The sequence below is a fragment of the Daucus carota genome, chromosome 7 (assembly GCF_001625215.2).
Source record: "Daucus carota subsp. sativus chromosome 7, DH1 v3.0, whole genome shotgun sequence".
Taxonomy (NCBI): domain Eukaryota; kingdom Viridiplantae; phylum Streptophyta; class Magnoliopsida; order Apiales; family Apiaceae; genus Daucus; species Daucus carota.
In genome coordinates this window covers 26,703,570-26,717,663 of record NC_030387.2, presented here as the reverse complement: position 1 = coordinate 26,717,663, position 14,094 = coordinate 26,703,570, and the positions used below count along the sequence as shown (strand labels likewise).

Genomic DNA, 14,094 nt, shown 5'->3' with positions numbered 1-14,094 from the left:
AAAACTGAAAATTATAAAACATAATTAACTCAATTTTTATTAAAATAAAATAAAATAGAACCTCATCTCTCTACCTCACTCACTCTCTCTCATCCAGATTCCCGCCAAAATCTGTTATAAACAACCTCCTTCTGCTTGAACCACCATCATTCACAAGCACGTACATATATCATCTCGTTGACAAACAAGGGAGAGCCATTGCAAAAAAATGGCGAGAAGCTTTCTCCATGTTCTGAATCACAACTCACACACATTCTTCAACCTCTTCACTTTCTCCTTCCCAATTCTCCTCATCTCCATCTTCCTCACCTGGGCTGCTTCCTCCTCTTCCCTCCCCTCTTCCCCTTCCACCTCCTCCGCCACCGCCGCCTCCAACTTCCTCTCTCCCCGAGGCTACTCTCTCTTCGCTTCCGCTCTCCTTTCCCCCTCCTTCAACGCCACCGGCACTGTTCTCGCTCCTCCCGACTTCGCCATCCTCCTCGCCGCCAAGACCTATCTCCACGCTCCGCCACGCGCCTCCTTGCCGCTCTTGCTCTACCACACTCTCAACGCGCCGCTCTCGTACCAGCATCTCTCGTCCATTGCTGATAACTCCGAGCTCCGGACGCTCTCCGGAGAAAACTGTTTGTTTCTGTTCAAGAAGAGTAACGGAGATGTCACCATCGCCGTTGACAAGAAACGGAGCCTCTCCGTCAAGATCCGACAACCTGATCTCTACGTGGACGATCATCTCACCGTCCACGGGATCGACGGTGTTCTCGATCCCAACTCTGCTTCCACCTGTTCTGGAATCAAGCATCCGGCGGCCAGGATCAAAGCGCACGTGGATCGGATCTTTCTTGATCATTCAATTAGGGCTTTGAAACGTAGAGGCTTCACTGTTGTAGGTACTGCCATGGCGATCAAACGCCGGGAGTTGATGAGACTTAACGGCGTTACGGTGTTCGCTGTTCCGGATGCGAGTCTGTTTTCTGTTAGTAACGGATTCCGTTACGATTTCAGTCATCATGTGATTAAGAAGCGAATGAGATTAACGGAGATTTCTAGGATTCCGATCGGGACTGTGATGGAGACGATGAGTCCGAATAAGTCGATTGTGTTGGGAGAGAATGAAGGTCGTGTGACGGTTAATGGAGTCGAGATCAATGTCACAGAGGTTTATCATAATCGCTGGATTGTAGTCATCTCTATTTTGGGAAGTTTAGACGACGTCGTTGTTATTCCGCCGCCGGAGATTGCTTTTAGCAGCGAAGCTCATGTGTTCAGTCCTTCTCCGTCTGATTCGACCGGAGTTTCGTCGATTTCGCAGGCTCAATCGCCAGATTCTGAATCCTTTGCATCTCTGGTTGAATCTCCGGAATCAGTTCCTTCTCCGACGCCGATTTATTATCCTGAAGATGAAAATGTCGGCAGAGAGTCAAGTCAATCGCCGTCTCCGATTGCAAGTGGCGACGAAAATGCCGGCGAGAGTCCGTTACTGGCTTCGTCCCCTGATGAATCAGCTGTCCGCTGCTTGTCGGAAGTTCCCGACGGCGGTGACAGTGCCGTATTTCTCGCCGTTGAAGGAGAAGATATTTTCTGTCCGGTGAGTATACGGAGAAAGCTAGATCAAAGTAATGCAGCTGACGTGGCGCCTTCCCAACCGTCTGATTTGGTGAGGGGTTCAAAAGGAGATCAATCCGAGCCGTTGATGAGGGTAGAGGTAATCTCAGAATCCAAGCGCAACGATGAGGTGAAGAAAGAGTCCAGGAGGGAAGATCAGTACATGGCTGATGATCTCTTCTTTTACACCTGATCTAAATCTACTGCCACGTGGCTTACAGTTTTTAGATACAATACAAATTCACTTCAGTTTTTAGGAGAAGATCATTGTTCCCGATTGTATCAATCTCAAGTTGTAAATGAAATAGTAAGCTGTCCTATGGATATTATGTTTTCCCTCTCTTTGTTTGCTAATTCCGTTATTTGCACCAAAGGGTAATATAAAATTTAATATAGCACATTCAATTTTAAAAAATGCTAATCATACAATCAAACCAAAAATAACAGTTTACTGTTAATTATTCTACAATCAACCCAAAAGTCTGCAATTAAAAAAATTTGAATATCCCTGGATGGCGCTACTGAGGACTAAACAACAGTTGTGATCAATATGTGGTTTCCTCTCCTTGTTCCCGGGCAATGGAGGCCGAGAGTATGCTGAGATCACGATTCAAGTATGTCAAAGCAGCTTCACACTCCGAGATAATCCTTGTTACAGATGTTGGCTCTCCGCCAACTGTCTCGGATGCTCCGACTGCTACAGCTGCATGGGAGTCTCGAAGGTTCCTCAAGTTACCTAGGAACTGTAAAATGCAGAGTACGACAAACAGGATGGTAATAGTTTAGAAATTGAACGTGGGTCCATATTCATAGATTATCATAGTACTGTTGATAAACAGATGCATATAAAGAACTCAAATAGTATAATGTTGTTCACTGCATTTTATTTAAGGGCCATATTTCAACACAAGGTGTGCAAAGATTAATTAAGAGCAACATGAGTTGTGCACAAACATAGGGGATGTTTGGATTGAGGTTGGGAATGGGAATCAGGAATGGGAATGGAGGGTATGGGAATGGGAATGATATGGTAACCCAAGGGGTGGGAAGGGTATGATTTAACCACCTAAAAGGATTGGGGTTCCCATTCCATGGCACCAAATAACTAATCCAAACACTTGTTATGGGATTAAGGTTCCGATTCCCGTTTACCGAGCTCATTAACCATGAACCAAACACCCCCATAAAAATAAAGTGATAGAAGATATCTGATGAAAGTATTCAAAATTTAAATATAACCTTACCAAGCTCATATGAAGTATTAACTAAGTTGGGCAGTGGGCTACATGTAGCATATATATAAGATATAAACACAGTGTGCGACATAATAACATAATGATATACCATATAGCGTAATTCAGCATCTGATTTTAAATGTAAACATGAAACATCAGTGAATCTGAAAAGTAGAATTAAACAGGAGAGTTACTGATTCTACAATGTCTTTAGTAATGTGAAACAGGTTGGTGGAAGTGACATTCAACATATCAGGGTCAGGCAACCAAATCTGAGTTTATAGCTTAGAATCTGCCCTCTAAGTCTCTAACAAATCTTTATGAAATTGAGAAATTAGAGCATATGCTGATAGGTTTTATATGACATTATACTCACATCCTTTTTATTTTTTGAACTCAAGTTTCAAAAAAAAAAAAAAATCCCTGTAAACTATCTGTATCTGGCTATTTAAGCATAGAAAGCATATTAGCATATATATACAATATAAAGTTTCTACCTTCAGAAGCATCTTGTATGCCTCCAAGAGCCGATTGGCAGCTGGTCCAAATCCATGCAATTGTGGAACCTCCATCATGTGTGTCCATGGACGAATTTCCTATGAATAACACACATCTAAACTTGTTACAGATCATATAGCATATAATACAAAGTAATACACGGTTTTAACTGATCTAGGCTCTAGCAGAAGGTGATTACTTCAAGATGTAAGGTACATGTGAACACAAGATTTAACTTTCTAACTAAAATTTGAAACCACGTCTAGAATATATCAATTCATTTTCATTACATGGTTAAAATGACCAAGGAAAACAACAATACCTTGGTGTAAATGACGTTGAAGGATTTTGCAGTTTCCAGAAAAGATTCCAAATGCTTCCGCAATTTCAATTCCACCTCCACATAATCCTCCTCAGGATTATATTCGTGCTAGATGCAAAAATACAAGAAAAAACATATTTTCAAATATCAACTTGAGGGATATAAATACAAGTTAATGCCAAAGGTAACTGCACTTAGCAGATCTACCTTGGATGCCAAGTCATCAACCATCTCTTGGAGGCTTGAAAGCCTATTGGACTGATCTGATAATTGTTTCTCCAGATCAGATATATCTGGCCTGCAAATAAACTTCGGTAATGGAAAGAAAGTTACTGTATCTGGTACAAAGATATAGTAATCTTTGCGGAAGTTGTGAATTAAAAGTTTATACTTTCAGAACATAGACCAGTCAGTTAGCTATAACTGGAGACCACTTAAAAAAGTTATACCATAGGAAAAAAAATTGTAGAGCAGGAGTTCCATTTATATGTCAAAGAAACAACAAACCGACACCTACAGTTGGTCTCAGATTGAAAGTAAAGGCAAATCTATACTATATTATTAAAGACGAAACATTAAGAGATTGGTAGTCGGCGGGTATTTGGGCTTCAGTACTTAATTAATATTACGGGCGTTGGGCGTCATGTCCTACACTCGTACTTATTCTGAAATCCATATGTATGGGCCCAATTATTTTGACAACCTATTCCAACTACAACACATATAAGTATTGTAATTTAAACACATATCCAAGACCTATTATTTAAAAATCATTCCTAATTTGAACACATCTTTAAGACCTAATTATTTCAGAAAATCTATGAAAAATTATAAATTAAAATAAAGATAATTAGATAACATATATTAAAACTCGTGCCTCGCACAGAATATAAGCTAGTCTTCATAAAAATATAGATACTAAAATTTAACTTATAAAGTTGACGAAGTTTCTCTTGGTCAAATAATTTTCTTAGAATAGTTTATTTTACGATCTCAGTCATGGGCTACCTGTAACTCAGCAAGATTCGGACAGGTATGAAAGGGAAAAGTTATCTAGAGTCCAAGATAGATGATCAAGTCTTACCCCTTACTTCCTTGAGGAACACAACTGATTTAATATAAGCTACATTGGCGACATATATAACCATTGCATGAATAGAAAGCAAGCAAACAAGAGTTCTTACAATGGATATATTGACTGGATCTGCACATCTGCAGGAAACAACTTGCACTCTTCTGAGAATATTTGAGCTTGTTTTTCAGCAATAGAATCTATTAATTGTATGTCCTTTGCTACCTGTTCATCAACACTACAGCAATAAAAGGATCTGATGAGGAGTACGCTAGCTAAAATTTTTCGAAAGATAACTAAATATTCTATCCTAGTAGAGCAAACTCATTGAACATATAAATTCTATCAACCTCCAGTCAGGATTATCAGCATATATGCTAGCCTCAACAAGATCCACTATAAGGCGAAGCATTTCTGTACGATCTTCGTAGCTCCCTCGCCCCTGTGACATAAATTTCATATCCCAATACGTTATAGTCATCATTCAAGAAACAAGAATTCATACTATGTATTATGACTACGAGTAATGAAACACTCAGTAGATAGGTCAGAAATAACGTGTTTAAAACACTATGAACAATAGATATCTACAAATTAGTCACGATCAACAAATTTATAACTATACGTGACCTCATTATATTGATGGCTACCATATGGGGTTAAGGTACTAACAATGTTCTATTACTTACACCGAAAGAATATAGAGGCACTCCAATACTTTTGGTATACAGAACATATGTTAACTCTTATGCTCTTAGCACAGGGATCTTTCTTATGGATTAACTGAGAAATATTTTCAATATTAGGTCACCAAAACTGAAACGATATACAGTCACTCTGTTCGAAAAATTTATTTAAGATACTCCTGGCACATGTTCTCTGACCAATACAGTACTATATATCATTTTCTGGAGGGAGGATTTGTGCTACAAGTGCTTCCATATGGAAGAAACTGAGCAAGAAAAAGCATATCAGAAGACTATAGAACTACATGGTTCATACTTACGATAAATAGGAAACACGTCAGGCTTATCAATATATATATTGTACATGTCGTATAATATGTACTTACAGAACACCAAGAAATGTACATTTAAAGAATTAGAAGCAGCTAACACAATCACTGATATTAATTAAAAAGGAACTCCGAATAACATGTACACAGTAAGTTTAATGATGTGGATCCTATTACAGTGTACATTTTATCTCAGTCTTCATCCTAGAGGCCCACATGCCAAGTCATAGAGATAGCCTTTCGTTGAACCACAAGTAGTTATGAGTAAGTATAATACATGAGTATCCAAAAATAGGAGTAAAAATGCATAAGACATAATAGGACACTGTCTAGAACACAAAAGCAATAAGAACTTGGAATGGTAAAAGCATGGGGACAATTTCATGAAACTTGACTACAATTTGACAGATCAAATTCACATATCAAGAATTCCCACACATGGGAACTTGCATCATTTTAAGGAGAAAACAAAACTCACTTGAATTGCTTCTGTATCTACTGTAGAGGTGATACCCAAAAACTTTGCGATCTCGGCCAAATCTGCGAAGTCAAGGTGTACACATTGTATCATATATATTTAGACTAGTAGAAAAATATACATCATAAGCTGGAAGAGATGACATGTCTAGGAATTTAAGAGAGCACTAAAATGAGTTATTTATGAGTCCGAGGCTATTTCATTTAAAAGCTTCTTTCTTTTAAATCAATCATGTAATATATACCAAATTGAAAATTTTGATTACTCATACATAAGTTTGTATCTACATTCATACATACAACTATACAAGGACTCAATGTAACTTTTTACACTGAATATGACTCCTTGATACATTCAAATGATAAAACTAGGCTAACAAAAGAATTGCATATGCATATGTCAGTAGAATCATATATATTTGTAATACTACTAACTATGTTTTCAAGATGGGCCAGGTATATGACAAGGAAACTAACTCAATCGGGTCCTAAATCATAACCACTTTTGAATAATTGCATACAAAATGACTTCCAATCTAATCAAAATCTATACAATTTTTGATTGCTTGTTTAAGAACTTGAAATTCATTTGGAATTTAAATTTCATGTTCCCAATCACAAATATTCGTCGACACTTACACAGCCATCAAAATCAAACAAGTAAAACGGAGAAAGAGAGAGAGAGAGAGAGAGTAATACACTGAATACGGGAGGTTTCTTCATCACGATCCATTCCATCGCCTTGTAAATTCTGCTGCGAGAACGGAGACTTATCACCTAAAAGCCTGGAATTCAAATAACAAGCAAACAAAATGAGATCGAGAGAGAGAGAGAGAGAGAGAGAGAGAGAGAGAGATGATATATAGAATTGTAGAGAGAGAGCGAGTGAGAAACTTGAAGAAAAGCCACTCGAGAAGAGCGTAACGCTCCATGCCGGCGAAGAGAAGAGACTGAGCTGGAGCATTAGCCCTTGGATAATTCAATTTCGTCCCCAACTTCTTCTGTATCTCCTCCATTTGCTTCGCCGCCATTGCAGATTACAGATTTGTCGAGCTCAAGATTTTTTTTCTTTTTCTTGAAGGAGAACTGAGGTTCAAAGACTTTATTTTCGAATAGATCTGTATCTGTATGTATTGGTATTGCTGTTCAGTTTTCAGCTGGAGTGACAAAATTCTCTGGTACCAAATTCGAAATTCAGATTAAAATTCTGTATATAAGTTATTATTATAATATATTTTTTTAAGTGATGAATTTATTACGAGAAAGTATATAATTAATAGTCAGTGTTCTAAAAGTCGGCGATTAAGCGGGATTAATCGCCGATTAATCGTTGTTTGGTCGGTCGCCGTCCCAATTAAGCGTTAAGTGGTGAAAAAAATCATTTTTTCTGAAAATCGGTCAAAATAGGGATTAATCGGTCAAAAGTCGGGATTAATCGGTCAAAAATCGGGATTAATCGGAAAAAGTCGGTCAAAATCAGTTAATTTAAAAAATTTAAAAATAAAAAGTAAAAAATTTTAAAATTTAAAATTCAATTTTAAATAAAATAAAAGGCACTGATTTGACAAAACATAAAAATTAAAGTTGTTTTTATTACCTTTCACTCTTTCAATATTATCTCCTAAACTTTAATTACACAAATTTGCAATATCTTCTTTCGCAGATTTAATCAAATTCAAGTTTATATATGAGATGACTGGAATTGTATATGTATATAAAACCATGTTTTGTGTTATAAAAAATCATTAATCTTTTGATTTTATATGACTATAAATTTTATACTATATATAATTAAATTATAATATATATATAATTTAAAAAATAATATTAAATTGATTACGATTAATGATTCGATTAATCACTCTGATTAATCCTCGATTATCCGATTAATCGCTGGACGGTGCCTTCACCGACTAAGTCCAATTCCCGATTTTTACAACACTGTTAATAGTTAAGTCAATATTAAGTTTATGATAAAAAATTAAAAAATAATTTAATTTAAATTATAAAAAATATAAATATCACACTATAAAAAAGATCCATGATTATTCTGCAAGTATAATTTGAATTATACTGATAGATTACATTTTATTTTATGCGTTCAACAAGGCTCAAACCCCTTCTAAACCCCTGCAAAGATTATAGTTTTTGCAACGGTGGCGCCGTGAATTACACTCTTTAGAGCTCTCCCTCTAAGACTCAGGTAATTATTTCGTATATCCATTTTGCTTGTGTTGGACTTTTGGTGTATATATATGCATAAACACGTAGCTATTTTGCTCAATTCAGGGGTTGATCAATTTTTGAACTTATTGTGTTTGGATGATGATTAATACTATTAGTAATGATGGTTAGAGTCCTTTTGAAAAATGGGTGTTTTTTGTTGGAAGGGAAGCAAATGTTTGAATAATGCGCACCACATGTTTGTTGGAAGTCCCCATTGACCTATTTGTGCTTGTTGTTACTTGTTACCATTAAATGTTATTATACTATGGATGATATCTATCTGTAATAGTGATGCAGGCGTTGCGGAATTGGGAGAATTAACAGTATGTAAGATATACCGCTTCCCATTCGCGTTTGAATGCTATAATTTTGTTTCGTTGAGTTTTGTTATGCAATGTACATTGTTATCCTATGTTTCATGTTGCTTTGCGTTTCTTGTTTTGTTTTGTTTATCCTTGTTGACATTGCTGTAGTATTGTCCAGACAGAAAACACCTACTCGTGGAGTAATTCTCAGCTAGGTGTGTGATTCAGTCAAGAGACAGTGATGATGATGTTCAGAGTTAGAAAAAGGTCTTTCATCCTGGATTCTCTAGCACGCTCCTTTAGCACACGCGGTGGCGATTTTGTACCCAATTACAGTAAGGATGGTGCTAGAAGTAGTAGCACAAATCAAGAGGGCAGAAGAATGCCTCCAGATCCCATACCTAACAGGCCCTTGAGGTCAGAAAAACCCAATCACCAGCGAAAAACTTTCAACCAAGGCCGTGGTGGTGCTGACCAAGGCACTTTCAACCAAGGCCGTGGCGGCACTGGGCCTACAAGAATGGATTCTAATAAAGCTGGAAATGCATTCAATAGCAGAAGCCCTCAGCAACCTAGTAAACCTCAAGCTGCTAACCTAGATTTTCTTGAGAAATTTAAGCTGGGGTTTGATAAAGTAGAAAACACAAGTCCTCCAAAAATTGAAACCAATAACAATGATCAAGCAATGGAGTTGTCCCAACCGGAAGATGCGGATGAAATTTTTAAGAAAATGAAGGAGACTGGCCTCATCCCCAATGCAGTCTCAATGCTTCACGGCCTCTGCCAGGATGGGCTGGTCCAGGAAGCTATGAAACTGTTTAGTTTGATGCACGAGAAGGGTACCATTCCTGAAGTCATAATATACACTGCCGTCATTGAAGGTTTCTGCAAGGCTCACAAACTGGATGACGCTAAGCGCATATTTAGAAAAATGCAGGGGAATGGAATTACACCAAATGCAATTACTTATGGCGTCTTAATTCAGGGTCTTATTAAAACAAAGAACTTGGACGATGCCCTTCAGTTTTCTGTAGAGATGCTCGAGGCAGGCCATTCTCCTAATCTTGCTACCTTCACAGGCTTAGTGGATTGCTTTTGTCTGGAGAAAGGCCTGGAAGAAGCCCAAAATATGATTAGAATGCTGAAAGAGAAAAGTTTCTTCTTTGAGGATAAAGCTGTTCGAGAATATCTTGACAAGAAAGGCCCATTCTCTCAGTTGGTGTGGGATGCAATACTTGGGAAGTCATGCTAGTACTTCTTTACAGTTTTTACAAAAGATGTTTAGTTCTAGTTTCAAAATCTTTTGTGTTTACTCAGGTTGTGTTCTTGGCTGCAAAAGAATCAACGTTTGGAACTGAACTGTAATGAATAGAGTGCATAATTTCAATTATATCAGTTATTTAGCCTTTTGATCTAATAATGTTATTTGTGCTATAACTCTGTTAGAACTCAGTTTTTAATATGTATATATTAACATATCAGAAGAAGCAAAGTTGAAGCCATTCAAGCGCTTTCCAAATTTCCTATGCTTGACCTTCCAGTGATGTTCTTAGTAAATACTCCCTCCGTCCCATTTTAGTTGTCACAATTCTATTTTTGTTGGTCAAATTGACTAAGTTTTGACCAAATATTATAAGTCACTCACTCATTATTTTAAAACACTGAAAATTACATCTTAAAGTAGATTAAAAGTTATTTCCGTTGACATATTTTTTTTATTTTGTCAATTGATATAATATTAATAAATTCCAGTCAAACTTTAGTCAATTTGACCGGCACAAAACCAAATGTGACAACTAAAATGGGACGGAGGGAGTACTACTCTATATACTTTACCCATGCAAATTCTGTTTCCCGAAAAGGTCAAGAATGACACAATAAACAACATCAATATGACATTGGGGTGTAAAACATAACCTTTCAATTTAAACTCAATTCACATACACACACAAATACCAGTCAACACAAATACCAGTCAGAAGCTGTTATCGTAAGTACTAGATTTTACACAGAAGCACACCAGTCAATAGCTGTTATATAGACTTTATACATAGGCAACACCAGTCAGAAGCTGTTATTATAGCAAAAGTAATAAGATCCTCATCCTGCAATACTAATATGCAAAGAAATGAAAAGGAACTGAGAATAGAAGTGAAGTCAAAGCTGGTTCCAGAAACAGGAGATACTTTAAAGGCATTGATCACTTGAAAAACTTATGCTTGTGTTTTCCAAACATTCCATGGCCACCCTTCCAGCGCTTTCCAAACTTCCCATGCTTAAATTTGCCATGCTTGAACTTTCCGTGATGTCCATAATATCCATGATGCCCCATATGGCCATGTGTCAGATGATGAGCTCCATAAGCAGCAGCCGCAGCAGCGGCCCCTCCGGCTAACATTCCACCCATGCCCATTCCGTGTCCTGAAAAAGTCAAGAATGATATATTTTTATTTAGCTAAAACAAGAACAAAATAATAGATAATGACAAATGCTAATGAACATTGAAGCATACTCCCTTGGCCCCTTTTTCATGCTTCAATTAATAGGGTCGGTATCTAGCAAATGAAACATATGTTCCCTTAAATTGTAAAATGAAAGATAACGATACAGAACTACTTTAGTTTAATTTAACTTGATCAATGAGGTGAAGATGGCGGTTTACAACAAAAAGTAAGATAATCATATTGTCTTGATAAAAATCAAACAAGCACTTATTAAAAAAATTATAGAATCAACTACGGAATAATAGAAATTTCAAAAGTGTTGCAGATCTACCTGTATGATGTGAAGCTGATGGAGCAGGATAACCTGCTGGCGGATATCCAGCTGGAGGATATCCGTGTGGTGGATATCCACCTGAAGGAGGGTAACCAGCAGGTGGGTATCCTTGTGGAGGATATCCAGCAGGTGGATATCCCTGAGGAGGATATCCTTGATGAGGGTATGCCCCAGGAGGAGGGTAAGCCCCGGGAGGGTAGTGTCCATGCTGTCCGTAGTGTCCAGCAGCATATCCAGCAAGAGATGACATCAGACCCTTGTCTTTGTCTTTGTCATTGTTATGATGATCTCCACCATCCATTCTGCTAAACGCAAGGTTCAACTACAAAAAGCTGCAAATAAGAGGGAGTGAGCAAAGGAAGATACAGGTTTCAGATAAGATAGTAGTAGCAAATAGGGATAAGAACTTTCAATTAAATATGTATTATAACACACACATCGAGAAAAACTGGATAAGAAGGCAAGTGGTTCCATCATCCACGTCTCATTTTAAGGTTTGTTAAAATTCCTACAATTAGCATTACATACAGAGCTAGTATATGCAACCAAAACATATACTGTGCTTTAACAGAAGGTAAACTATCATGCCCTTTTTCGTTTTCATTAAACAGAAGGTGAACTCTGCAGAGTGCATCTACAATTTTACAATTGATACAGAGGAGGCGAATACTTAAAAAAACTTGATGGTTCATTATTATCATAGCAAAAACAATATCAAAACATATGAATCTGAGTTATTATCAAACCAGTCAGAAATCCAACATGCATCATTTATCAGAATTGTAAGTACTAGTTCCTCCTAATAAAGTTATAAAGAAGTTCTTGTGATCTAATCATTTGGTCATCGACACAATAAAAATTCTCTCCATAGCAAATCTACAAGACATCTTCCCCTTTTTGGGCACAAACAAGATCAAAAATTCTCGAGAAACATAAGCAAATCGTATTCCTTTTTTTGTTTATTCCTTAATGATGATCATCATCAAGAAATCTGCACAAACACGGATAACATACAATCCGCTCTACCATCTTCATAAAATTAAAAATTACTTAATCCCATACAGATACAATAGCCAAAACCACATAAATATCACATCAATTCAAGAACAAGGATCACAAAAGATGGGCATGCTAAAAATAAAATTCTTGCATGTATTAAGCCCTAACAACACCCAACCAAACATCACAAAATCCATTAACCATCAATCCAAAAAAGATTAATACTAGCACATACATTAAAAATAATAATTACCCACATAAAATTAACCCCTTTTCAAGATCACAAACAACAAACAAAACATATGCATACAGATCATGAACAAAGACAAGGCTTACCTAAATACGAAACTTAAAGATGTTCTTGAGAGCTATGTATGTGAATTAGGATAGAAGCAACAGAAATTACCTGTAGAGAAGTCAAAGATTTGGTATATATAGGTGGAAGATGTGTAGATATAAGGGTAATGTATGGATAACACGTTTGATTACGCGTTGATGTAAATTTCTTTTCTTTTTCCCTGCATGTACAATATATATGCTTTTATTCCCTTTCTCCCCTTTTTGTCTTTTAGAAAATGAATTGATTCTTATTTTATATTTATGGTGCTAATTAAAAATTGAAAATGGTTGAACACGCCAAGAGCAGATCGAGATTTTTCTGAATGGGATTGTTCTTTAAGGTGCCGGTTATAATATCTCGCACGACACTTTGTTACACCATCCGTCTCTTTTTAGTTTTTTTTTACAGAATTTTTTTTTAGTTATTTATTTTGTAAAAAACACACATAATCCTTCCATTTCTATCTAGTTGTCCGCTTTATAAAAAAAATTGTCCCTAAATAATCGTGTCATTTGAAATTTCAAAACATTTTTTAACATATTTTCGTAACTTATCTCTAGATTTCAAGTTTCAATGTTTGACTTACAATTATTCCCACCTATCAATACATAAGCAAACATGGAAACAAATTTTATATTCTAATGCTCCTTAATACTCCCTCTGTCTCTTTTTATTTGTCCACTTGGAAAAACGGTTTTCCTATAGTATGCCATGGGCACACATTAAGCACAAAATTTGATAAATTTCTCTTGTTTTGATCGACTTACACTCCTTAATAATGGTGGACCCCATGCATTTACAACAAACACATCAATCAAAAACATCTAAATTTTAGTGCTTAGCATGTGTCATGGGCACACACTAGACCTTTGCAAAAAAAAAAACACATATATTAAGGAGTATTAAATCATAAAATTTGTTTCCATATTTGCCCATAATTATTGCATAGATTGGTGGGAGTAATTGTAAAGTCAAATATTGAAACATGGAATCTAGGGGTAACTTAGGAAAAATGTGTTAAAAAATGCTTTGAAATTGCAAATGAAACAATTATTTGTGGACAATTATTTTTTACAAAGTGGATAACTAAATAGGGACGAGGGAATATTTATTGTGACATTCTTTTCAAGTAACACTAATTGTCACACTATTTATCACGACACTCTTTTCAAATTGACCACGGTATCCTGGAGATCATTATGTTTCCAATTTGATTTATAAGTAT

The 14,094-nt window shown here is 36.4% G+C and overlaps 3 protein-coding genes across 8 annotated transcripts; 1 reads left to right on the top strand and 2 right to left on the bottom strand.

Annotated features, from left to right (window-relative positions):
• Window positions 1-1,978: 1,978 nt before the first annotated feature.
• On the bottom strand, window positions 1,979-7,364 carry LOC108193737 (AUGMIN subunit 7). The gene is made up of 9 exons (XM_017360546.2): window positions 7,116-7,364; window positions 6,921-7,006; window positions 6,223-6,284; window positions 5,080-5,171; window positions 4,842-4,967; window positions 3,865-3,955; window positions 3,658-3,765; window positions 3,335-3,433; window positions 1,979-2,345 (listed from the first exon to the last, which is right to left on the bottom strand). Exons 1-9 carry the CDS (start codon window positions 7,250-7,252, stop codon window positions 2,148-2,150), a joined length of 999 nt encoding a protein of 332 aa, XP_017216035.1. The 5' UTR covers window positions 7,253-7,364; the 3' UTR covers window positions 1,979-2,147.
• Window positions 7,365-8,269: 905 nt separating this feature from the next.
• LOC108194069 (pentatricopeptide repeat-containing protein At4g38150) lies at window positions 8,270-10,161 on the top strand. 4 transcript variants are annotated; one of them, XM_017360970.2, is made up of 2 exons: window positions 8,270-8,424; window positions 8,935-10,161. In XM_017360970.2, exon 2 carries the CDS (start codon window positions 8,994-8,996, stop codon window positions 10,002-10,004), a length of 1,011 nt encoding a protein of 336 aa, XP_017216459.1. In that variant the 5' UTR covers window positions 8,270-8,424; window positions 8,935-8,993; the 3' UTR covers window positions 10,005-10,161. The 4 variants fall into 4 exon arrangements, with proteins under 4 accessions (XP_017216459.1, XP_017216457.1, XP_017216458.1 ...); XM_017360968.2 differs by having other exon boundaries at window positions 8,271-8,424; window positions 8,931-10,161; XM_017360969.2 differs by having other exon boundaries at window positions 8,281-8,424; window positions 8,921-10,161.
• Window positions 10,162-10,650: 489 nt separating this feature from the next.
• Window positions 10,651-13,094, bottom strand: LOC108193623 (glycine-rich protein A3). 3 transcript variants are annotated; one of them, XM_017360360.2, is made up of 3 exons: window positions 12,936-13,094; window positions 11,528-11,862; window positions 10,651-11,173 (listed from the first exon to the last, which is right to left on the bottom strand). In XM_017360360.2, the coding sequence occupies exons 2-3, from the start codon at window positions 11,829-11,831 to the stop codon at window positions 10,953-10,955; spliced, it is 525 nt and encodes a 174-aa protein (XP_017215849.1). In that variant the 5' UTR covers window positions 11,832-11,862; window positions 12,936-13,094; the 3' UTR covers window positions 10,651-10,952. The 3 variants fall into 3 exon arrangements, with proteins under 3 accessions (XP_017215849.1, XP_017215848.1, XP_063937414.1); XM_017360359.2 differs by having other exon boundaries at window positions 12,866-13,028; XM_064081344.1 differs by lacking the exon at window positions 12,936-13,094 and adding an exon at window positions 12,787-12,841.
• Between the last annotated feature and the right edge of the window lie 1,000 nt (window positions 13,095-14,094).